This window comes from Ranitomeya variabilis, chromosome 5, assembly GCF_051348905.1.
Source record: "Ranitomeya variabilis isolate aRanVar5 chromosome 5, aRanVar5.hap1, whole genome shotgun sequence".
Classification (NCBI taxonomy): domain Eukaryota; kingdom Metazoa; phylum Chordata; class Amphibia; order Anura; family Dendrobatidae; genus Ranitomeya; species Ranitomeya variabilis.
In genome coordinates, this window is record NC_135236.1 from 441,317,809 (window position 1) to 441,343,462 (window position 25,654).

The 25,654-nt window shown below is 44.8% G+C and overlaps 1 protein-coding gene across 3 annotated transcripts in view; it reads right to left on the bottom strand.

Moving 5' to 3' along the window:
- The window catches only part of USP15 (ubiquitin specific peptidase 15), a 128,767-nt gene that overhangs the window by 46,166 nt on the left and 56,947 nt on the right, over positions 1-25,654 (bottom strand). For all 3 annotated transcript variants that reach the window (XM_077265369.1, XM_077265371.1, XM_077265372.1), the window contains 8 exons: positions 24,806-24,950; positions 23,469-23,642; positions 15,465-15,623; positions 12,995-13,219; positions 12,278-12,361; positions 12,088-12,182; positions 4,929-5,120; positions 4,638-4,753 (listed from right to left, as the gene is read on the bottom strand). In XM_077265369.1, the coding sequence (XP_077121484.1) occupies positions 4,638-4,753; positions 4,929-5,120; positions 12,088-12,182; positions 12,278-12,361; positions 12,995-13,219; positions 15,465-15,623; positions 23,469-23,642; positions 24,806-24,950 (1,190 nt within the window). The remainder of the gene's footprint in view (positions 1-4,637; positions 4,754-4,928; positions 5,121-12,087; positions 12,183-12,277; positions 12,362-12,994; positions 13,220-15,464; positions 15,624-23,468; positions 23,643-24,805; positions 24,951-25,654) is intronic.

Genomic DNA, 25,654 nt, shown 5'->3' on the forward strand with positions numbered 1-25,654 from the left:
ATCTGCATGGAGGAGTGGGCAAAGATAACTCCAGAGACCTGTGCCGGCCTGATCAGGTCTTATAAAAGACGATTATTAGTTGTAATTGCAAACAAAGGTTATTCCACAAAATATTAAACCTAGGGGTTGAAGAATAATTGACCCACACTTTTATGTTTAAAATTTATAAAAATTTAACTGAGCAACAAAACTTTTTGGTTTGTAAGATTTATGCATCTGTTAATAAATCCTGCTCTTGTTTGAAGTTTGAAGGCTCTAACTTATTTGCATCTTATTAAACCTGCTAAATCTGCAGGGGGTTGAATACTACTTTTAGGCACTGTATACAGCCCAGCAGAAGCCTCTCAAATATACAGCCCAGCTGAAGCCTCTCATACACATACAGCCCAGCTGAAGCCTCTCATACACATACAGCCCAGGAGAAGCCCCTCATATATATACAGCCCAGCAGAAGCCCCTCATATATATACACAGCCTAGCAGAAGCCTCTCATACACATACAGCCCAGCAGAAGCCCCTCATATATATACAGCCCAGCAGAAGCCTCTCATACACATACAGCCCAGCAGAAGCCCCTCATATATATACAGCCCAGCAGAAGCCTCTCATATATATTCAGCAAAGCAGAAGCCTCTCATACATATATAGTCCAGCAGAAGCCTCTCATACATATACAGCCAGCAGAAGCCCCTCATATATATACAGCCCAGCAGATGCCCCTCATACATATACAGCTCAGCAGAAGCCTTTCATATATATACAGCCCAGCAGAAGCCCCTCATACATATACAGCCCAGCAGAAGCCTCTCATACATATTCAGCCCAGCAGAAGTCTCTCATACATGTACAGCCCAGCAGAAGAGACTCATATATATACAGCCCAGCAGAAGCCTCTCATACATAATCAGCCCAGCAGAAGCCTCTCATACATATACAGCCCAGCAGAAGCCTCTCATACATATACAGCCCAGCAGAAGCCTCTCATAGATATACAGCCCAGCAGAAGTCTCTCATATATACAGAGCCCAGCAGAAGCCCCTCATATATATACAGCCCAGCAGAAGCCTCTCATACATATAGAGCCCAGCAGAAGCCTCTGACATTCTTTGATATAGACAGCCCACATTTCTACAATATAGATACATACATACAGTATGTACATATTTTAATCTTTAACACCCTTTCAGGACTTCAAGGGTTGACAAGGTCAGATATACTGCGTGAATTGGACTTTAGTGACATCATTAGTGATTTTGCAGCAAACAAATCAAAGAAAGTGCCCGAATTGTAAAAAAATGAATGATTTTACTTAAATTGCTCTGCGTAAATGATTTTTGTAAATAAATTTGCGTTCGTTTCATTTTGTGTTTTTGCATTACATATTGCAGCACCTTGAAAAATGGGCCTTCCTCCAAAATGGGCCCCGGGCCACCCACCTCTTAAATCCGGCCCTGATACTGTATAAGGTTTTTTGGAGGGTACATACTGTGTATGGGGGGCTGTGTGGAGATATACTGCGTGAGGGCATCATACAGTGTGGTGGGCTGTGTGGGAACATAATACGGTGTGAGGGTACATTGAACAGTGACAGTGTGAGAGGGTTTGTGGGGACATCATTTTGTGCTGTGAGCTATTGATTATGGCACAAAGGCTGAGTAACAGGAGCAGAATAATTTGCCACTTTCTTTAAACGTTATAAAAAGCAGTAAATTAGATGTTTTTTATTAGCGGCTAGAGAGGACATTTTATAAGTATTAACAGTAGCAGCGAGTCACCAGACTTAATTCTGCCCAAGATTAAGTCATAAAAATTGATATAAAACAATAAAAACAATAATAATAATGAGCAGAAATAAGCTAGGTTGGTTGGATTGGCCCTCCATAACAAACATGGTCTTCGGTGTGGGCCCTTGAGAATATAAATACCTGACCACTGCTGTATGATGTATGTGTGTAACATGTAGGTGGTGTGTGTATGTGTAGTGATGTAGTTTTTATGTATAAACGGTTTGTGTGTAACTTATATTGTACATGCGTGCATGTAATAATTATATATATATATATATACACACACTAGCTGAAGAGCCCGGCGTTGCCTGGGCATAGTAAATATCTGTGGTTAGTTATAGCACCTCACTTCTCTTATTTTCCCATCACGCCTCTCATTTTCCCCATCACATCTTTCATTTTCCCCCTCACATCTCTCATTTTCTCCCTCACACCTCTCATTCCCCCCTAACACTTGTCATTTCGACCTCACATCTGTCATTTTCCGATCACTCCACTATTTTCCCTCACTCCTCTCATTTTGCACTCACACCTTTTCATTTTCACCTCACACCTCTTATTTTCACCTCAGTATATACGTTTGTCATCTCCCTTATATATAGTATACACCTGTATGTCATCTCCCGTATATAGTATATACCTGTATGTCATCTCCCCTGTATATAGTATATACCTGCTGTGTGTCATGTCCCCTGTATATAGTATATACCTGCTGTGTGTCATGTCCCCTGTATATAGTATATACCTGTATGTCATCTCCTCCTATATATAGTATATACCTGTATGTAATCTCCTCCTGTATACAGTATATACCTGTGTGTCATCTCACTTATATATAGTATATATCTGTGTGTCATCACCTCCTGTATATAGCATATACCTGTATGTCATCTCCTCCTATACATAGCATATACCTGTATGTCATCTCCTCCTGTATATACTATATACCTGTAGGTAATCTGCTCCTGTATATAGTATATACCTGTGTGTCATCTCCTCCTGTATATAGTATATACCTGTGTGTCATCTCTTGCTGTATGTAGTATGTACCTGTATGTCATCTCCTCCTCTATATAGTATATACCTGTGTGTCATCTCTCCTGTATATAGTATATACCTGTGTGTCATCTCTCCTGTATATAGTATATATGTGTGTGTCATCTCCTCCTGTATATAGTATATACCTGTGTGTCATCTCCCCTGTAAATAGTATATACCTGTGTGTCATCTCCTCCTGTATATAGTATATATCTGTATGTCATCTCCTCCTGTATTAGACCTCGTTCACACGTTATTTGGTCAGTATTTTTACCTCAGTATTTGTAAGCTAAATTGGCAGCCTGATCAATCCCCAGCCAACAGTAAGCCCACCCCCTGGCAGTATATATTAGCTCACACACACATACACATAATAGACTGGTCATGTGACTGACAGCTGCCGGATTCCTATATGGTACATTTGTTGCTCTTGTAGTTTGTCTGCTTATTAATCAGTTTTTTATTTTTGAAGGATAATACCAGACTTGTGTGTGTTTTAGGGCGAGTTTCGAGTGTCAAGTTCTGTGTGTTGAGTTGCGTGTGGCGACATGCATGTAGCGACTTTTGTGAGATGAGTTTTGTGTGGCGACATGCGTGTAGCAACTTTTTGTGTGTCGAGTTGCATGTGACAGGTTAGTGTAGCAAGTTGTGTGCAGCAAGATTTGTGCATGGCGAGTTTTGCGCGTGGCGAGTTTTATGTGTGGTGCCTTTTGAGTATGTGCAAGTTTTGTGTGAGGCAACTTTTGCATGTGTTGCAACTTTTGTGCATGTGGCAATTTTTCCACGTGTGCAAGTTTTGCGTGTGGCGAGTTTTCCATGAGGTGAGTTTTGCACGTGTGGCGAGTTTTGCATGTGGAGAGTTTTGCGCGTGGCGAGTTTTGAGCGGCGACTTTTGTGTTTCGACTTTTATGTGGCGAAGTTGGTGTATGTGTGGGAAATGTGCGCTGAGGGTGGTATATGTGTTCGAGCACGGGGTAGTGTGTGGCGCATTTTGTGTGTGTTCATATCCCCGTGGTGGTGTGGTGATTATGCCATGTCGGGGCCCCACCTTAGCAACTGTACGGTATATACTCTTTGGCGCCATCGCTCTCATTCTTTAAGTCCCCCTTGTTCACATCTGGCAGCTGTTAATTTGCCTCCAACACTTTTCCTTTCATTTTTTCCCCATTATGTAGATAGGGGCAAAATTGTTTGGTGAATTGGAAAGCGCGGGGTTAAAATTTCACCTCACAACATAGCCTATGACGCTCTCGGGGTCCAGACGTGTGACTGTGCAAAATTTTGTGGCTGTAGCTGCGACGGTGCAGATGCCAATCCCGGACATACAAACATACATACACACACACACACATTTATATATTAGATATATATATACACACACACACATCTATAGCTATGTATCTATATATCTATCTAATCAATCTATCTATATTTATCTATCTATTTATATATCTCCATATAGAATACATGTGTAGATTTATACATGTTGGATGTATGTGTCTTTATGTGCACAGCATAACAGCAGATTCTTTGTATATGTGTTCTGACGCTGCATACCTTTTTGTTCCTCAATTTTGGAAAAAAAAATGTGAATATTTGAATCCCATCCCTACTTCTGGAAACCTGGTCATGCTACATAATGAACACCACGGGCATGCACTCTAGAACTTATTTTACAATCATTCCAGAAATTTAGTAATAGTAAGTGATGGAAATGACAAGAAATGTATCCATGAATCCTGCACAATCCCAGTGGCATTTGTCGGCTTCCTTTCTCAGCGACAGTTGTGTCCCTTCATTGACATTACTTACTTGGGGAACCCTCTTCATGGATACCATTTGGGCCATTGCCGTTTATGGTATGTTCTTTATTACAGTGTAAAGGGCCATCACTTTCCTCACTGTCGTTTGTGATTTTTACATATCGGCTACACACAGTAGAAAATAAAAGGAGAAAGTAAAGTCACACACGAGAAGTAATAGATCACCACATCTACATAGTCCATCCACAGCACAGCACAAGAGATGGATATTTGGAAGCAAGACACAGCACAACATAAATCTGCTTAAAAAACGAGGTCTGTTGTTTTTTGGAATACATACCACATCCTCACTAAGAGCAAGTTATACAGCTTATCTTCAGTGATGTTTCTAGGCACGGTTAGAAGAAAAGGTTGGCCAAACAACGTTGATCCATGGTGATGGCTGTAACTGGTATGACGGAACTTCTCTCGGAGATAAATAGGAATTATCACCTGCTCTGTATCTTCTGTCCTGTTGATGGACGTTTCAAATCTATAAGAATAAAGTATACAGTTACATACAGATCAGATTTTATAATGTATACAGGATTAGCAGCTCACCAAGATGAAGACCTCGGTTCTAAGCAGGAGTTCAGATGGAGGGTGCCGTATCCGCTGGTCATAGCAGCCATGTTCAGAAGAAAAAAAGATTCCATCCGCACAATCCAATGCGGTAATAAAACTATTCTTTATTGGAGAAGTTTAAAAAAGTTTAAAAAGTCCCCGAAGCCTATTAGGGCCGATGGAATATTTTTTTTTCTTCTGCTTTCTGTACACCGTTTACAAGCAGTTAGCATATACTGTACATTAGCCAGCCCCCGACTTCAGATCTACCTTTTGAGGTGGACACAAAAAAGTCCATGTGAAGGGGGCCATTGGGGACTTTCCTTGGGTCATTCACTGACACTTTACTGTGGGGGAGCAACTCATACTATCTACTGTTGTTGTGGGTTAACTGCCTTTTGATAAGTGATACACACATGTAGCTAGTGGTCAATTGCCATGAAAGGGCAGTCAGTATTGTTTATCACCCCAGCCAATCAGCTGAATGAAGGGACCATGGCATCAGAATCGTTCCCCTCTCCCCCCCCCCCCCCCAAGAATAAGATGAACGAAGGGACCATGGCATCAGCATCGTTCCCCTCTCCCTCCCAAGAATAAGCTGAATGAAGGGACCATGGCATCAGCATCGTTCCCCTATCTCCCTCCCCCTCCAAAGAATAAGCTGAACTAAGGGACCATGGCATCAGCATCGTTCCCCTCTCCCTCCCAATAATAAGCTGAATGAAGGGACCTTGGCATCAGCATCGTTCCCCTCTCCCTCCCCCTGCAAAGAATAAGCTGAACTAAGGGACCATGGCATCAGCATCGTTCCCCTCTCCCTCCCAAGAATAAGCTGAATGAAGGGACCTTGGCATCAGCATCGTTCCCCTCTCCCTCCCTTCCCCCCCCCCCTAGAATAAGCTGAATGAAGTGACCATGGCATCAGCATCGTTCCCCTCTCCCTCCCAAGAATAAGCTGATTGAAGGGACAATGGCATTAGCATCGATCCCCTCTCCCTCCCAAGAATAAGCTGAATGAAGGGACCATGGCATCAGCATCGTTCCCCTCTCCCCCCCAAGAATAACCTGAATGAAGGGACCATGGCATCAGCATCTTTCCCCTCTCCCTCCCAAGAATAAGCTGAATGAAGGGACCATGACATCAGCATCATTCTCTTCTCCCTCCCAAGAATAGGCTGAATGAAGGGACCATGGCATCAGCATCGTTCCCTTCTCCCTCCCTCCCAAGAATAAGCTGAATGAAGGGACCATGGCATCAGCATCGTTCCCCTCTCCCTCCCAAGAATAAGCTGAATGAAGGGACCATGGCATTAGCATCGTTCCCCTCTCCCTCCCAAGAATAAGCTGAATGAAGGGACCATGGCATCAGCATTGTTCCCATCTCCCTCCCTCCTCCCAAGAATAAGCTGAATGAAGGGACCATGGCATCAGCATCGTTCCCCTCTCCCTCCCAAGAATAAGCTGAATGAAGGGACCTTGGCATCAGCATCGTTCCCCTTTCCCTCCCTCCCCCCGCCACCAAGAATAAGCTGAATGAAGGGACCATGGCATCAGCATCGTTCCCCTCTCCCCCCCCCCCAAGAATAAGCTAAATGAAGGGACCATGGCATCAGCATCGTTCCCCTCTCCCTCCCAAGAATAAGCTGAATGAAGGGACCTTGGCACCAGCATCGTTCCCCTTTCCCTCCCTCCCCCCGCCACCAAGAATAAGCTGAATGAAGGGACCATGGCATCAGCATCGTTCCCCTCTCCCTCCCAAGAATAAGCTGATTGAAGGGACCATGGCATTAGCATAGATCCCCTCTCCCTCCCAAGAATAAGCTGAATGAAGGGACCATGGCATCAGCATCGTTCCCCTCTCCCCCCCAAGAATAACCTGAATGAAGGGACCATGGCATCAGCATCTTTCCCCTCTCCCTCCCAAGAATAAGCTGAATGAAGGGACCATGGCATCAGCATCGTTCTCTTCTCCCTCCCTCCCAAGAATAGGCTGAATGAAGGGACCAAGGCATCAGCATCGTTCCCTTCTCCCTCCCTCCCAATAATAAGCTGAATGAAGGGACCGTGGCATCAGCATCGTTCCCCTATCTCCCTCCCCCTGCAAAGAATAAGCTGAACTAAGGGACCATGGCATCAGCATCATTCCCCTCTCCCTCCCAAGAATAAGCTGAATGAAGGGACCTTGGCATCAGCATCGTTCCCCTCTCCCTCCCTCCCCCCCCCCCAAGAATAAGCTGAATGAAGGGACCATGGCATCAGCATCGTTCCCCTATCTCCCTCCCCCTGCAAAGAATAAGCTGAACTAAGGGACCATGGCATCAGCATCGTTCCCCTCTCCCTCCCAAGAATAAGCTGAATGAAGGGACCTTGGCATCAGCATCGTTCCCCTCTCCCTCCCTTCCCCCCCCCCAAGAATAAGCTGAATGAAGGGACCATGGCATCAGCATCGTTCCCCTCTCCCTCCCAAGAATAAGCTGATTGAAGGGACCATGGCATTAGCATCGATCCCCTCTCCCTCCCAAGAATAAGCTGAATGAAGGGACCATGGCATCAGCATCGTTCCCCTCTCCCCCCCAAGAATAACCTGAATGAAGGGACCATGGCATCAGCATCTTTCCCCTCTCCCTCCCAAGAATAAGCTGAATGAAGGGACCATGACATCAGCATCATTCTCTTCTCCCTCCCAAGAATAGGCTGAATGAAGGGACCATGGCATCAGCATCGTTCCCTTCTCCCTCCCTCCCAAGAATAAGCTGAATGAAGGGACCATGGCATCAGCATCGTTCCCCTCTCCCTCCCAAGAATAGGCTGAATGAAGGGACCATGGCATCAGCATCGTTCCCCTATCTCCCTCCCCCTCCAAAGAATAAGCTGAACTAAGGGACCATGGCATCAGCATCGTTCCCCTCTCCTTCCCCAAGAATAAGCTGAATGAAGGGACCTCGGCATCAACATCGTTCCCCTCTCCCTCCCTCCCCCCCCCCTAAGAATAAGCTGAATGAAGGGACCATGGCATTAGCATCGTTCCCCTCTCCCTCCCAAGAATAAGCTGAATGAAGGGACCATGGCATCAGCATCGTTCTCTTCTCCCTCCCAAGAATAGGCTGAATGAAGGGACCATGGCATCAGCATCGTTCCCCTATCTCCCTCCCCCTCCAAAGAATAAGCTGAACTAAGGGACCATGGCATCAGCATCGTTCCCCTCTCCCTCCCCAAGAATAAGCTGAATGAAGGGACCTCGGCATCAACATCGTTCCCCTCTCCCTCCCTCCCCCCCCCTAAGAATAAGCTGAATGAAGGGACCATGGCATTAGCATCGTTCCCCTCTCCCTCCCAAGAATAAGCTGAATGAAGGGACCATGGCATCAGCATTGTTCCCATCTCCCTCCCTCCTCCCAAGAATAAGCTGAATGAAGGGACCATGGCATCAGCATCGTTCCCCTCTCCCTCCCAAGAATAAGCTGAATGAAGGGACCTTGGCATCAGCATCGTTCCCCTTTCCCTCCCTCCCCCCGCCACCAAGAATAAGCTGAATGAAGGGACCATGGCATCAGCATCGTTTCCCCCCCCCCCCCCCAAGAATAAGCTAAATGAAGGGACCATGGCATCAGCATCGTTCCCCTCTCCCTCCCAAGAATAAGCTGAATGAAGGGACCTTGGCATCAGCATCGTTCCCCTTTCCCTCCCTCCCCCCGCCACCAAGAATAAGCTGAATGAAGGGACCATGGCATCAGCATCGTTCCCCTCTCCCTCCCAAGAATAAGCTGATTGAAGGGACCATGGCATTAGCATCGATCCCCTCTCCCCCCCAAGAATAACCTGAATGAAGGGACCATGGCATCAGCATCTTTCCCCTCTCCCTCCCAAGAATAAGCTGAATGAAGGGACCATGGCATCAGCATCGTTCTCTTCTCCCTCCCTCCCAAGAATAGGCTGAATGAAGGGACCATGGCATCAGCATCGTTCCCTTCTCCCTCCCTCCCAATAATAAGCTGAATGAAGGGACCGTGGCATCAGCATCGTTCCCCTATCTCCCTCCCCCTGCAAAGAATAAGCTGAACTAAGGGACCATGGCATCAGCATCATTCCCCTCTCCCTCCCAAGAATAAGCTGAATGAAGGGACCTTGGCATCAGCATCGTTCCCCTTTCCCTCCCTCCCCCCGCCACCAAGAATAAGCTGAATGAAGGGACCATGGCATCAGCATCGTTTCCCCCCCCCCCCCCCCAAGAATAAGCTAAATGAAGGGACCATGGCATCAGCATCGTTCCCCTCTCCCTCCCAAGAATAAGCTGAATGAAGGGACCTTGGCATCAGCATCGTTCCCCTTTCCCTCCCTCCCCCCGCCACCAAGAATAAGCTGAATGAAGGGACCATGGCATCAGCATCGTTCCCCTCTCCCTCCCAAGAATAAGCTGATTGAAGGGACCATGGCATTAGCATCGATCCCCTCTCCCCCCCAAGAATAACCTGAATGAAGGGACCATGGCATCAGCATCTTTCCCCTCTCCCTCCCAAGAATAAGCTGAATGAAGGGACCATGGCATCAGCATCGTTCTCTTCTCCCTCCCTCCCAAGAATAGGCTGAATGAAGGGACCATGGCATCAGCATCGTTCCCTTCTCCCTCCCTCCCAATAATAAGCTGAATGAAGGGACCGTGGCATCAGCATCGTTCCCCTATCTCCCTCCCCCTGCAAAGAATAAGCTGAACTAAGGGACCATGGCATCAGCATCATTCCCCTCTCCCTCCCAAGAATAAGCTGAATGAAGGGACCTTGGCATCAGCATCGTTCCCCTCTCCCTCCCTCCCCCCCCCCCAAGAATAAGCTGAATGAAGGGACCATGGCATCAGCATCGTTCCCCTATCTCCCTCCCCCTGCAAAGAATAAGCTGAACTAAGGGACCATGGCATCAGCATCGTTCCCCTCTCCCTCCCAAGAATAAGCTGAATGAAGGGACCTTGGCATCAGCATCGTTCCCCTCTCCCTCCCTCCCCCCCCCCAAGAATAAGCTGAATGAAGGGACCATGGCATCAGCATCGTTCCCCTCTCCCTCCCAAGAATAAGCTGAATGAAGGGACCTTGGCATCAGCATCGTTCCCCTCCCTCCCCCCCCAAGAATAAGCTGAATGAAGGGACCATGGCATCAGCATCGTTCCCCTCTCCCTCCCAAGAATAAGCTGATTGAAGGGACCATGGCATTAGCATCGATCCCCTCTCCCTCCCAAGAATAGGCTGAATGAAGGGACCATGGCATCAGCATCGTTCCCTTCTCCCTCCCTCCCAAGAATAAGCTGAATGAAGGGACCATGGCATCAGCATCGTTCTCTTCTCCCTCCCAAGAATAGGCTGAATGAAGGGACCATGGCATCAGCATCGTTCCCCTCTCCCTCCCCAAGAATAAGCTGAATGAAGGGACCTCGGCATCAACATCGTTCCCCCCTCCCTCCCTCCCCCCCCCCCTAAGAATAAGCTGAATGAAGGGACCATGGCATTAGCATCATTCCCCTCTCCCTCCCAAGAATAAGCTGAATGAAGGGACCATGGCATCAGCATTGTTCCCATCTCCCTCCCTCCTCCCAAGAATAAGCTGAATGAAGGGACCATGGCATCAGCATCGTTCCCCTCTCCCTCCCAAGAATAAGCTGAATGAAGGGACCTTGGCATCAGCATCGTTCCCCTCTCCCCCCCCCCCCCCCAAGAATAAGCTAAATGAAGGGACCATGGCATCAGCATCGTTCCCCTCTCCCTCCCAAGAATAAGCTGAATGAAGGGACCTTGGCATCAGCATCGTTCCCCTTTCCCTCCCTCCCCCCGCCACCAAGAATAAGCTGAATGAAGGGACCATGGCATCAGCATCGTTCCCCTCTCCCTCCCAAGAATAAGCCGATTGAAGGGACCATGGCATTAGCATTGATCCCCTCTCCCTCCCAAGAATAAGCTGAATGAGGGGACCATGGCATCAGCATCGTTTCCCTCTCCCCCCCAAGAATAACCTGAATGAAGGGACCATGGCATCAGCATCTTTCCCCTCTCCCTCCCAAGAATAAGCTGAATGAAGAGACCATGGCATCAGCATCGTTCTCTTCTCCCTCCCTCCCAAGAATAGGCTGAATGAAGGGACCATGGCATCAGCATCGTTCCCTTCTCCCTCCCTCCCAATAATAAGCTGAATGAAGGGACCATGGCATCAGCATCGTTCCCCTCTCCCTCCTTCCCCCTCCCAAGAATAAGCTGAATGAAGGGACAATGGAGTCAGCATCATTTTTATCCCCCCTTCCGGCCAATGAATGAATGGACCGTGGCTTCAGCATTGTCCCCCTCTCTGTACCCCCAGCAATAAGCTGAATAAAGGGTCTGTGGGGTCAGCATTGTTTACTCATCACATCCCGGCCAATAAGCTGAAGGAAGGGACCATGGCATTGGTATTTTTATCCCCCTCCTGTCCAACCAGCTGAATGAAAGGTCAGTGGTATCAGCATGGTTTTCCACTCCCTGATAATCCCCTGAATAAAGGCGCCATGGCATCAGCACTGTGCCCCTCTCCTCCTCCACCACCAATAAGCAGAATGAAGGGACTGTGACACAAGCATTATTTAACCCCCTCTGCTAATCAGCTGAATAAAGCCACCGTTGCGTCAGCATTGTTTTCCATGGCTTGGTGTCATTCATGGTTCTGCAACTGTACTTGAACCAAGCTCTGACAACCATTTTTACCACGCTGTGCTTTCATAAACAACAAAGACGAAAATGCTGTTTTGAAATTATGATGGCTTATCCCATGAATAGAATTCTGGAAATTCTATTATCTTTTATTTGGTTTCTTCTACTTCTGTTACATTTTACACTTCGCTCTGGGTACACATGTAACTTCTCAGATGATCCTCATAAACCTACACATAGATGTCATCCCGCTCCATAATGCTACTCAAGTTTTCATCCATAGCAAATATCCTGTGAAATCGATGATTGTAAATATCTGTGACTACCATCTGAAAAAAAAACAAAACAAAAAACGTTCAGTCAGTTCATTAATAAGAAGATAAAGAAGAAAGCACAGGACAATCCTTCCCAATACAGATTGTACCTTCTCTGGAGGAATATCAGATAGAGAAGAAAGGGCTGTGCAAAGGTCCATAATGTTTCCAATCTTTGGAACAACTACTTTGTACTAAAAGAAAAAAATACAAAAAAATAAAAACTCTTTAAATAAAGTATTTATCCTTTTGTAATATATTGACAGTAATTAACCCCTTAAAGGGGTTTTTCCCCAGGAACATAGTACACTTTAATCAACAGATCTTGGAATAATAATTTCCACAATTGGATGTGTTTACATAAAACGTTCCTGTGCTGAGATAATCTTATAGATGTGCCCCTGCTGTGTACTGTGTAATGGCCGTGTCTGACCGTACAGGGACATGGTCTGGTCATACCAGAGGTGCTGGGCAGTGGAGGAAGCAAAAGATCATCTTTTTTCTTTTTATATGTATCCATTCGGACTTGAACTCAATGCTGAATTTTCAATAAAGCCCTCTCTTTAATTGCATAAGATCTATATCTCGCCACATAGCACCAGAAAACTCTCCTCATTTCCGACCAAAAATTCATTAAAGACCATTATAATTCAGACAATTTAAAAAAAAAAAAAAAAAAAAGTTCACGCAGAGGAAAAAAAAAAATATTCTCATATGCTTAAGTGAAAACAGTTATGCAAAATGACCATGAAAAAAAGGTACTGATGCATCACCAAGATACTGATCGGCTTGGGCTCTCAGTCCAGTTACTGTGTCTTGTATCTTACCTGCATAGGTTTGGCAAGAGGGTCCATTCTAACAAGGTATACTTCCAGCGTGCGCTCTTTTTTCATCGGTAGTGGAAGTGTTAAGTAACAAAAAGGATCAAATGTCACAGAAATTTTAGCACATTCAGGACAAACTAAGGTGGACTTAAATAAACCATGAAATATATCAACAATAATGGAGTCATTTCTTTTTATATGGTTCTCCCAGGCCTCTTCAGCAACTACCTGCAATACAAGAACATCTAGTGTAAGGGTTAAAACAGAGTAAAAGTCATATGCTTTCCAGGTAAATATGTATACATGTGTCACAGGCTTTTAATGCAGGAAAGATACATACATAGCTTTATACTATGTTAGCCAGTAGGTAGAGAAATATTAGGATTTCAGAGTCCTCATTAGTTGATGCCTTTTAATGGCTAACTGGAAAGTTGGTAACAAATAGCAGCTTTCGAGACTACTATGCCTGATGAGGAGACCTGTGTAGTCTCGAAAGCTGCAATTTGTTACCAACTTTCCAGTTAGCCATTAAAAGGCATCAACCACTGAGGACTCTCAGATCTTAAGGCTTTTAATGGACATTTTATCCAAATAAGCTTGGTCAATGGTAATGAAAACGTGTACCCTGATGTCAGACGACCTGATCCACTTTTCTTTTGCATTACGTTTTTTTTTATTTTACTTATATAGCACCAATGTTTCTACAGCTCTACACAAAATTGCGTTCAATAGTGTTCACTAATAAATTAAATTTCAAATTAAAAGGAGTTTTTGACAGATTTTTTTTTTTTTTTTTTTTTTTCTGCATGGACTGATTAAACATATACCATACGGTACTTCTTTTCCAGCGTCCCCGCAGATGCAACTTGGCTGTACTAAAGAATCTCAGCACCACAGCAGCAGTAATTGGATTCAGCAGTGCTGTGACTTCCAAACAGTGGTGAAGAGCCGATGGAGTCTTTAGTGGCTCGCGTAGATCCGCAGGAGCGCTAGAAGGTGAGTAAGTCTCCGTTCATTCATTTTAATCAATCCATGATTAAAAAAATTACTATTATATAATATTATTATTACTTTACTGTCAAGCAACCCATTTACAGCAGAAAAAGTACTAGTCTTTGCCATTTTTTCCCCCTAATCCCTACAAAATGTGTGCAATGTAACGCAAGTGTCACGGCTCTGTTGTCGGGTGTCCCTGGACCAGAGGCGCCCTAGCTAGCTAGCTGTTGCCCAGATTACCTCTGATGGTGATAACGCCGGGGCCACGTACCTTGCCTTAGCTCCTGATTCCACCCTCAGTCTGTACCCTTCCACCACCCAGAGAAGAGGGGAGTAGTAGTGTACTGTAATACACCAACCAGACTAACAAGGTAATACAAACAAGGATGAAGGAAAACCAAACATACTCACACAAAAAATAGAGGATTGTACCACGGAGTGGAGGATGGAGTTAAACCAATGTAGGAGAAGATAATTAATCATCCCACACCAAGCAAAAGTCACAGATCCACCAAACACTTTCTCCAATAACAACCACCTACAACCACCAGCCATGCAGCATAATCAACTCTGACAATGAGTGCTAGCCAGAACCCACTTTATATAGGATATGGGAGTGGCTAACAGTGCACAGCTGAGAGCATTAATGCAGGAAAGCTTCCAGGAGCTCTCAACTGAGCACCTGCACTGCTAAAAGAAACCTGCACCGTTTACTATGAAGGTGAAGTGCTTCTAATCAGTGCAGCAGTAGGAGAAATTAAACCATGACAGCAAGTACTTACAGATTGCCGTCTCCCCGTTTCTAGAGCCACCTCAGACCTCTCCCATACCACATGAACGCTCTTCAGATTTGCCAGTTCACACTATGTGCTGCGATGCTTCTTTTGCAATGTAAGCCTTTGAGAACCAAAACAAGGCTCAATAGACTCACATTGAGAAAACGACTTTTGCTCCACACAAACTCCAGAGTGAGCTTGCTAGTTTGATTTCAGGTCACGTGGGCCAGAAGAGGACCAGAGTGGTGCTGGAAACTTGAGAAGACTTTGATCTTCTTTAACCTATTCAGATGTTTTCCAGAGGAGGAGAAGATGCACACAAAAAACCTTAAGAGAACACACAAACCCCTTGCAGATGTTGATGGTTTAAACCCCAAACTTCTGCACTTTAAAGGTAACCTGTCACATCAGATAATGATTACCTACAGATCTAGGGATAATCTACAGGCTAGTAGTGTTAGAAAGGTGCCCAGCAGCCTTACAAAAAAGCGAAGCCCCTGGGAGAAAATGAACTTTATGCCTCACAGGAGTCTGACAGCTTTCAGTCCTGTATTCGTGACAGCATGGCTTCAACCATGGCTCAGTATACGGTCAGCACGCCTCGTCACTGAGTGACAGTTGGCTCTCCACTGCTGCACTGCAGAATAGGCTGTCACTCCATGTTACAGCACTTAGTGATGGAATCCACAAGAGACAAATACCTTGTCTGGCCTCCCATCTGCATCCTTGAGTTGGATATAAGGCTTCTTTCGAATTCGATTTAAATCTTCATGTAAGCCATCTAATAAGAAAGCGAGTAGTTCTTGGCAATCTTGCTGCTGATACCCAGAGAATTGAGGTGCAAATCGGCCTACCTGAGTCTGCAAGATGGAAAAAGAATGATTTCTGCTACTGGTAAGAGAGGGGAATACATGTGACTACACTTACAGCCCATTAACAGAGTAGGGGGAAGCAGTTTGTACGGTGTCTAAAACATGGAGCAGTATCGATTAGACTTATACAATACATGCATTTGTCCAGCAAAGTAAACTGGCAGACAGTGTGTAGAACAGATAATAATGAGCAAACTTTAATGTTAAAGGTTAATTGTTGTTTTCAGAATAAGTTGTCATTTGTGTACATAAGGTAAAAACACTACTTCTGACTATTCTAGGTCTTGTATCCTACATTTACACCATCAGTTATCATCTGCATGCACCATTTCTAATTTGAAATCCAATGTGAGCTGTTCCATACACTGCACAGCAGAGCACAGCACAGCACAGCACACAGAGAAGGACTCCCTGCTCTCCATTCATTATTAACAAACAGAGACAAGCTGCAGCAGTAAGGAGAAAATTATACAGGTACTAAGCTTTGTGGATTTTAATCATGCTTTGGGGTGAGGTAAAAGACTTGTAAGAAAGTTCGACATGATCTCTGTGTACCCTGTACATGGGCAGAAAGTTTGTATAATGCCACCGCTTTTTGGAGAGTTCATGAATATGATTGACTGCATGGCAGCAGGTCTACTAGTACTCCAGTGATAATCTCCTGCTGATAAAATTAAGATTTTATGAAAACTACTCTAAGCAGTCTCATAAGTGACACGCTGCTGGAATCAGGGTCTCTGCATCATGCTGCTCTCAAGTTAGGTGACAAAAAACTTGAAGACAGATTCCCTTTAATATGGTATGCTGCAGCTGCATGGTACATTCCCTGACAAAGATTGACGTTATATAAAGAAAAGACATTATTTTTAGTATGCCTGACTTTATATATTAATTTTACTGTATTTAATCATTAACATAATAAAATACATATTGTTAATGTGTTGAGCCTTGCACAATCTTGGTATAAGTATTCAAGGTGCAACACTATTTGAGCGCTATTGTAACACAAAGATGATTCAGCACTGAATTTACAACTCTATCAGTGATTCCCATACTTTTTATTTTGCATCTTTCTAACCCCTTCCCACACAGGCAATTTACTGGACTTTTTTTGCCCTCCACTTCTTTCAAGAGCCCTAGCTTATTTATTTTTCCATAAGCATCAACCGTATGAGTGCTTATTTTTTGCAAAATGAGCTGTGATTTTGAATGACACCACCTACGTAACAATATAATATACTGGAAAACGGGGAATAAAATTCAGAGTGCAGCAAAATTGCAGATTCGTAAATAATATATATTCGCTTGAATCGCCATTTTCCTAAGACTCACAGCGTTTTCTTTTTATGGTCGATGGGGCTGTGCGAGGGCTTGTTTTTTTTGTGTGACGTGCAGTTTTTTATTGATACATTGGGTACATAGATGCAATGTTTTAATCTCAAGCATTATTTTGCAGTACTGGGGAGGGCAAAAGACTGCAAGTCTGATGCTTTGTTTAATTTTTTCCTCTTTTTGACAGCGTAGTTTTGTGGACACAGCAACACAAAGTGTATTTTCTCTTCGCCACGACAGCACCCACTGAGAAAGGGGATCCGCCCCTAGGAACAGGAAACCCTACGGAGAGATAAAAGGGGCGGTCCCCCTCGCTCCCACAGTTTTGGTTTCCTGTTCCTATGGGAATCCACGGAGAAGAGGATGCCTAGCCTGGATGCCGCTTGCGCAGTTTACCTGTGAGGACGGCAAGGGCTCCAGAGCTGGATGCAGCGTCGGGGGTCCTCTTGTCAGCTTCCCCCCTCTGCTGGCAGGCGCCGTGAGGCCAGAACTGCAGGGGTTGCTGGCTCATGGAAATCCACCCGGAACGTCTGCGGGACCAAGCGCCGAGGTATGGTGAGCGCTGCGCCTGGGCTCCACTATTCCCCCGGGAGTGCAGTGGTAAACTCCGGGGTGAGGGAGGAGGTGGACGGCGCCTGCGCTGATGCCGGTGGCAGCGCAGGTGCACAGAGTATGGCCGCGACCCGGAAGTGATTAGCACTTCCGGGTTCAACCGGAAGAAGATGGCGGCCCCCATGTGAAAAGGACACCGGCGCTAACTCTCCGGCGTCCAATATGGATTCTGTGTAGGACCCTGCAGTGCCTTCTGTGGAAGCCACCGCAACCATCCCACGCAGCCGTGGCAGCAGCAGTCGCTCTAATCAGAGCGGATCTTCTAGGAAGAAGTCGGACCAAGCTATTTCTCAGCCACAGTCTCCTTCTTGTCAGTCGGTACCTTAAACAGACAGCTTCACTGGGGTGAGTGTGCATCTAACCTGATAGGCTGCTTATTGTTCCCTCTCCTTCTATACACCCTAGGCAAAGAAAACTGAAAAAACGAAACACAAGCAGTGTGCGTTATGTCTCCAGCCCCTTCCGGATAGTTACAAAAAGAGGCTTTGTAAATCATGCATTAATTCCACCTTACGGGAGGAAGCCGCAATTAAATCAGAAGATATCAGACTCATGATTTGACAGGAATTACGAGCCCTACATAGTTCTGACAAGGAGCCACGTACCAAGGAAAAAAAGGGGTACGTGTCCCCTATATCTGATCAGTCTTCTGATATGGAGAAGGCAGACTCTGATATTACCCACGAATATGTTTCCTCAGATGAGGATCAGGATACATGCTTTCCCACCGATAGTATCGATAACCTTCTGAAGTCCGTTTGTAACACCATGGGCATCGAGCATTCGAAAGTCCCTAGAACGCAGCAGGACATAATGTTCGCTGGTTTATCGGAAAAGAAAAGACCCTCCTTTCCGATAATAGCAGCGGTAAAAAATCTAGTCAAAAAAGAGTGGGAGAGTCAGGGACAAAGGGGATTACCACCATCCTCAAAAAGGCGTTATCCCTTCAATGATGAAGAGTTTTCAGCATGGACAAAAGCCCCGAAGGTGGACGCAGCAGTGGCATCCACATCAAAAAAATCCTTGCTACCTGTAGAGGATTCAGGCTCATTACAGGACCCACTGGACCGTAAAGCCGACTCTCTGTTAAAAAGAGCCTGGGAGTCATGTACGGGAGCTTTTAGACCGGCTATTTCGGCTACATGCACCGCTAGGTCCATGTTAGTCTGGCTAAATGACTTAGAGGAAGGACTAAAAGGCGGTCTTTCTAGAGACAAATTGAGGTCCTCTATACCCTTAATTAGGGGTGCTACAGCCTTCCTGGCGGACTCATCTGCCGACTCCATACGCTTGGCAGCCAAGTCGGCAGGTCTCACGAATGCAGCACATAGAGCCCTGTGGCTTAAGGGCTGGAAGGGTGATCTCCAGACAAAATCCAAATTATGTGGCCTCCCATGTCAGGGTGAGTACCTGTTTGGTACCAAACTGGACGAAATCCTCACTAAAGCGGGAGAGAGAAAGAAGGGCTTCCCTAATAATAATTACCTTCCGTCCTATAGGAGAGCGTTCCGGAAGCCCGTGTTTAATAAAAGAAAAGAGTTTAAGAACCAAGACGGCTGGACCCCTAGAGACACCAAACAAAGGGGTGCATTCTTTGGGAAGCGCCCTTTCAAAACTGAAGACAAACCCCGTTAGAGCAGATCTACCTGTGGGAGGTAGATTGTCCTCCTTCTCAAACCAATGGAGAAAAATAACATCAAATGTTTGGGCAAATAGTCTCATCACCTCTGGCTTAAAGTTAAAATTTGCCCGAGTCCCTCCGGACTCATTTCTATTGACTTCTTTAAAATCGCAGTCTCAACAGGAGGCATTAGAGCAAGAAGTAATGAATCTTCTGTCAAAAGGAGTTTTGGTGGAGGTTCCATTTCTTCAGGAGGGGAAAGGGTTCTATTCCCCTTTATTTTTAATTCCAAAACCTGATGGATCATTCAGAACCATTATAAATCTTAAAAAGCTGAACACCTTCTTAGAAAATCAAACCTTTAAAATGGAATCTATCCGGTCCACCATAAAACTCCTGTTTCCCCATTGCTTTATGACGGTTCTTGACTTGAAAGATGCGTATTACCATCTACCAATCTTTAGGGAACATCAACAATATCTCCGCGTGGCGATTGTACTAAATGGGTGTATACGACATTTTCAGTATACAGCAATGCCCTTTGGACTATCAATAGCTCCAAGGGTGTTCACTAAACTGATGTCAGAGGTAATGTCATATCTAAGATCAAAAGACACCCTCATAATCCCATACCTAGATGACCTTTTGGTAGTGGGAAAATCCCCTTCACAATGTCAGCAACAATTCTGTGATATAATTTCATCTTTGCAGAGGTTAGGGTGGTTAATAAATTGGGAAAAATCTAGGCTAGTCCCAACAACTCGGCAAACATTTTTGGGGATTATATTAGACTCTATAAAACAGAGATGTTTCCTCCCAGAAAACAAAAATATAACAGTTAGAAATAAGGTTCAGTCTGTATTAGATAAACCTATAATTTCCCTGCGGGAAGGCATGTCCCTACTTGGCTCCTTCACGTCATGTATTCCAGCTGTTCCATGGGCTCAGTTCCATTCGAGGTGTTTACAGTATGCAATTTTACATGAGGAGATAAAATTACAAGGGCGATTAGACGGTAAAATTTCCCTTTCCAGTGACGTAATCCAATCTCTAACTTGGTGGCTAGAACCGAATCATCTAACTAGCGGGGTTCCCTGGGTGGTTAAACCCTCAAACATAATATTTACGGATGCTAGTCCTAATGGTTGGGGAGCACACTTAAGGGACCAGAAAGTCCAAGGGCTATGGTCGGTTACGGAGTCAGACGACTCATCTAATAAAAAAGAGCTAAAAGCTATCTATCATGCCCTATGTGAATTCCTTCCGCAGCTACACGGAACACATACCAGGGTTCTTTCAGACAACATGACATCAGTGGCTTACATCAATCATCAAGGAGGAACAAGATCAGGCACTCTCATGTCTATAGCCGAAGACATCTTAACTCTAGCCGAGAATCATCTTCTGTCCTTGTCAGCACTACATGTCCGAGGAGTAGACAACTCAAAAGCGGACTTTCTCAGTCGTCATACCCTCCACCAAGGGGAGTGGGTGTTAAATCATCAGATATTCAAGATGATAACCGCGATATGGGGTATACCCGACATAGATCTCTTCGCTACAAGGCAGGTAAAAACATTCGCCTCAATGTTCCGAACCGACAACCCCGATGTTCTCGATGCCCTCCAGGTTCCATGGACATTTCAGAAGGCATATGCCTTTCCTCCGTTGATTCTTCTTCCAACAGTAATCAGGAAGATAAGGGAGGACAGAGCGAATATAATCTTGATTGCCCCGTTTTGGCCAAAGAGACCATGGTTTTCCCTGCTCAGAGCCATGTCCATCTCGGATCCATGGATTCTCCCAGAGGATCAGGATCTTCTCTTCCAGGGGCCCTTCAACCACCCTCATGTGAAGGGACTACGGTTGACAGCCTGGAATTTGAGAGGCAGCTGTTAAAACTAAGAGGCTTCTCTGATAAAGTAATTGATACCTTATTGCTAAGTAGAAAAAGATCCACTACATCTATCTATGTAAGAGTGTGGAAAAAATTCTTAAGCCTCTATCCATCAGCCCTGTCAAATGAAATTCCGGTCTCTATTATTCTTGAATTTCTCCAGAGAGGACGTGATTTAGGCCTTTCAGTTAGTACCTTAAAAATACAAGTTTCTGCACTAGGAGCCTTGTATAGGAGCCTTGTATAGTCACAACGTTGCGGGTGATAGGTGGATAGCCAGATTTATTTCAGCCTGCCAGAGATCAGAACCAGTTCAAATTCCCCACTTACCTCCTTGGGATGTTAATCTAGTCCTTGAAGCCTTGACAGATCACCCGTTTGAGCCTCTACACTCAGCTCATATTAAACACATCTCCCTCAAGACTGCTCTTCTTGTCGCTTTAGTATCGGCAAGAAGGGTAAGTGACATACAGGCACTATCAGTAGATCCTCCCTTTATGTCAATATTTCCAGATAGAATTGTCCTGAAAACAGACCCTTCCTACCTACCTAAAATGTGTACTAAATTTCATAGATCTCAAGAAATTCTTCTTCCTACTTTCTATAATGACCCTACAAATCAGGAAGAGGAGAAGTACCATACTTTAGATGTGAAAAGGGCTGTAATGACTTACTTAGACAAGACTAGCGCCTGAAGGAAGAGCAGGGCTCTCTTTGTTTCCTTTCAGGGTCAAAGGAAAGGAGCTGGTGTTACAAAAGGCACTTTTATCCCGATGGATTCGGGAAGCGATATACCTGGCCTATTCGTCTAAAGGGGAAGATCCACCTGAGACTGTAAAGGCACATTCCACCAGAGCGATAGCATCATCTTGGGCTGAGCGGGCAGAGGTTCCAATAGATCTCATATGTAAGGCCGCAACCTGGTCTTCTCCTACTACCTTCTATAGTCACTATAGACTAGATCTATCTGCCTCCACTGACTTGTGTTTCGGTAGATCAGTTCTTAACACAATAATCCCCCCAAATAACCATCTCTGAAAGTCTCTCAGTGGGTGCTGTCGTGGCGAAGAGAAAACACCGGATTACGTACCGGTAATGCTCTTTTATAGAGCCACGACAGCACCCATTCACTTCCCTCCCTTATATATTAGTTTGCATATGAGCACTATTAAGGGTGATTGGTTCTTGTAAATATACGTAATTAAGTTAAGATAAAATGATAATATAGAATTACCTACTAAAACTGGTGGGCGGTTCCTCGCAATCTCTGTAACCCAAACTGTGGGAGCGAGGGGGACCGCCCCTTTTATCTATCCGTAGGGTTTCCTGTTCCTAGGGGCGGATCCCCTCTCTCAGTGGGTGCTGTCGTGGCTCTATAAAAGAGCATTACCGGTACGTAATCCGGTGTTTTTTTATGGTAAAAATAATTTATATTTTCATATAAAATATAGTAAAACAATTTTTTTAATACTACATTTTAATGGGGCACAAGGTGGCTTATTAAGAATTTTTAAACACTTTTTTTCATTCTCCCTATGCACTTTGACCTGTGATCATATGATTGATTTATGCAAAACAGATGGACTGCAGTATATAGGTAAAATCATGGTCTCCTATGACCTCCAATCTCTACCTTTACATGGTGCACAAATATGGCAGCCAAGGGGGCCTTCAACGGGACCTTGGCTTCCATTGGCAACACTTTATGTTATCACAAGGCTTGGGAGGGGGACAATGGGTGCCGGGAACAGCGCACCCATCGGGGTAGTGCCTTAATTGACAGCAGCATTCAAAGGGCTAACAGTAGGGACAAGAGCTTAGCTCCGATTGCTGCTGATACATTCAGATGTCAGCTCTGTAGTGCAGCCGGCATCTGCTGGATATGGTGTGGGCTCCGCTTCTGAGCTCCCTCAATAAACTCTTACCTGGCGTTTCACATACAAGTATGTCACATGTTAGGAAAGGGTTAAAGGACCGCCTGACTCTTAGGCTACATTCCCACAATGAGCTTTTTGGTGAGTTTTTGACGTTGCAGATTTTCATTACCATTAGTAAAACAGGATACTGTCATTGTTTTGAAACGTACAGCATCAAAAAAATTATCTGAAACTCATTGTGGGTGCAAAACAAAAGAAAAAAACACATCTTTGAAATTGTGCATAATTCAAACATTGCGTGATAATTTGATGAATTTGGTGTAAAATCTGCCAGGACAAAAAGAAATCGAGATTAAGAAAAAACAAACAAACAAACAAAAAAACCTCAAATGATGAATTGGGGTGAAGGTGTATTAGAAGTCACTGTATGCAAGGAGCGTAAGTGCATCCATATCTCATTAGCCATTTATATACAGTATCTTGGAGAAACAAACCTTGAATGCTCTGGGAGTTACGTAGCTGTATTTCCCTGACCACATTTGCTTGATGAGCTCTGCATAAGACTTGGCAATTTCTCCTCTCATTCCTAAGGGGTTGTCCAGGTTCAGCTCATCTTGATACTTATCATTAAGGAAGTACTCTGTTAGAGGCGGGGTATTGCTCAAACACTGGGGAAAAGGGACATGATGAGGTCAATTCACACAGCTGATACATGTATTATTACAAGTGGATGGCTACTGAACACAACTGACTCTTTGGCTCGTCAGATTCCATTTAATCAGGCGAATGCCACTGGACGACTACTCTAGCCCAGACTTCCAGCTTCTGCGGAAGTGGGTCCAGCAGGTAAGGTTTCTCCTTGTGGAGAGTAACAAGCCAGGCCTGGCATGTCAGAGTGGGGAGACTTATAAGCCATGCATGCTCCTCTGGAAAATTAAATATGCAAATTGTCTCTTCAGAGAGGACGAGAACTAGAACTCCAGTGCCACCTATTGGAAGCAGCGATCCCAAAAGTCAATACCGACTCGTTAATGAGCCTTAAGAGAAAAGCCTAATCAAAAACTCAATTTGCAGACACAGTGTTCGGGGTGTTGACCCTCATCATCAAAGTATGAGATCTGATTTGGCTCGGTGAGAGGCTCTGGACTGGGGTCGAATGGGTAAAGTTTCTCCTTGTGGAGAGTGACAAGCCAGGCCTGGCATGTCAGAATGAGGAGACTTACAAGCCATGCAATGCTCCTCTGGGAAATTACTGTAAATGGTTTCTTGAGGGAGGAAGATAACTAGAACTCTAGCGACCACTGCTTCCAATAGGTGGCGCTACAGTTCTAGTCCTCTCTGAAGAGACAATTTGGACATTTAGCTTCTGCGGACGCAGGATGTATAACGCCTTACATTTGTCTTCCAAAAGAATAGCCATTCATAAATTGCATGTAGAGACTCGGGCTGAAAGAGCGGGAGACGCACCACTCTTTCCTAACTCGTAAAACGGGTGCTTAATAAGAAGCCCATATGTCTGTGCCTCTCGCATACACGTGCTATACAATCATACACAGAGTGTGTCTTTCTGGTACTTTGGAGAACAGTCGCAGTATGACCAATTACCGATACGTTGTCAAACTGTACCGATCAAATTCTTGTGCCTACAGATCAACCACAAGGACAATTTCAACCTTTTACCGATACCTATGGGTCCATCCCGCCACCACTATTATCCCGATTCACAGACAGTGGATGTGCCCTAATAGCTGAAATCCAAGCCGAAAATGCCTTTCCCAGCTAAGCACTAGTGATATTATCCAATATTAAGATGAAGCGATCGATATTTTACCTGGATTGCAGAATTCATAAAACAAGTGTTCCCCAGGTTACTTAGGCCACAAAGTCCTGGCTGCTCGTTGTGTCTTCCCGGCTCAGAGTACTCATAGTTCTTGTAGGCAGCATATGAAGGCAGGCAATAGTTGGAATTTTTCACACTGGAAAAAAGAACAAATGCATTGCTAAATGCAAATGGATTGAGGTCATCAGGAATCCTAATAATTTCTCCTAGAACATTTTATATACCCAGAAATGTGTGTAGATTCACTGCTCTCTCGGTTTTCTACAGGCACATCCAATTTTAAACATATCCAGCAGCATTGGATCATTGCACCTCATGAGCAATGCTCTGGGTGTGGGTGTTCTGGTTTGCACAGTTGTACTATTCAATATTGGCTATTTAATTACAGAGGATCCAGCGAAATTCCTAGGACTGCGGATGCATCTCAGAGCCCATGCCATAAGAATAAGGACTATTTATAGCCATTCCTAAGGACAGTGTGATCTGGAGTTTACAAGCCCATAACCAAAAAGACCAAGGAAGGATGCGGAAACGTGTCCCAGTAAGGTCATCTCTACAGTGTGCCCCAGCGGGGAAGCTTATCTCATCAGAACATTCTAATATACATCATGACCAAGCATTAAAACTGCAGACAGAAATACACTGGACAAAATAATGGCAGCGAAGAGTGAGAGACAAAGACTCACTGCAAAAAAAGAATAATCCAAAAATATTATTCAGCTACACAAATAGTAAGACTCAAAAATAATAGCGTCTGGGGAAATGGTGGAAGAGAATGAGGGAAAGGACAACTAAACAACTTAAGGGTTAAAATCGATAAGTCTACAGTCATTCTGTGTA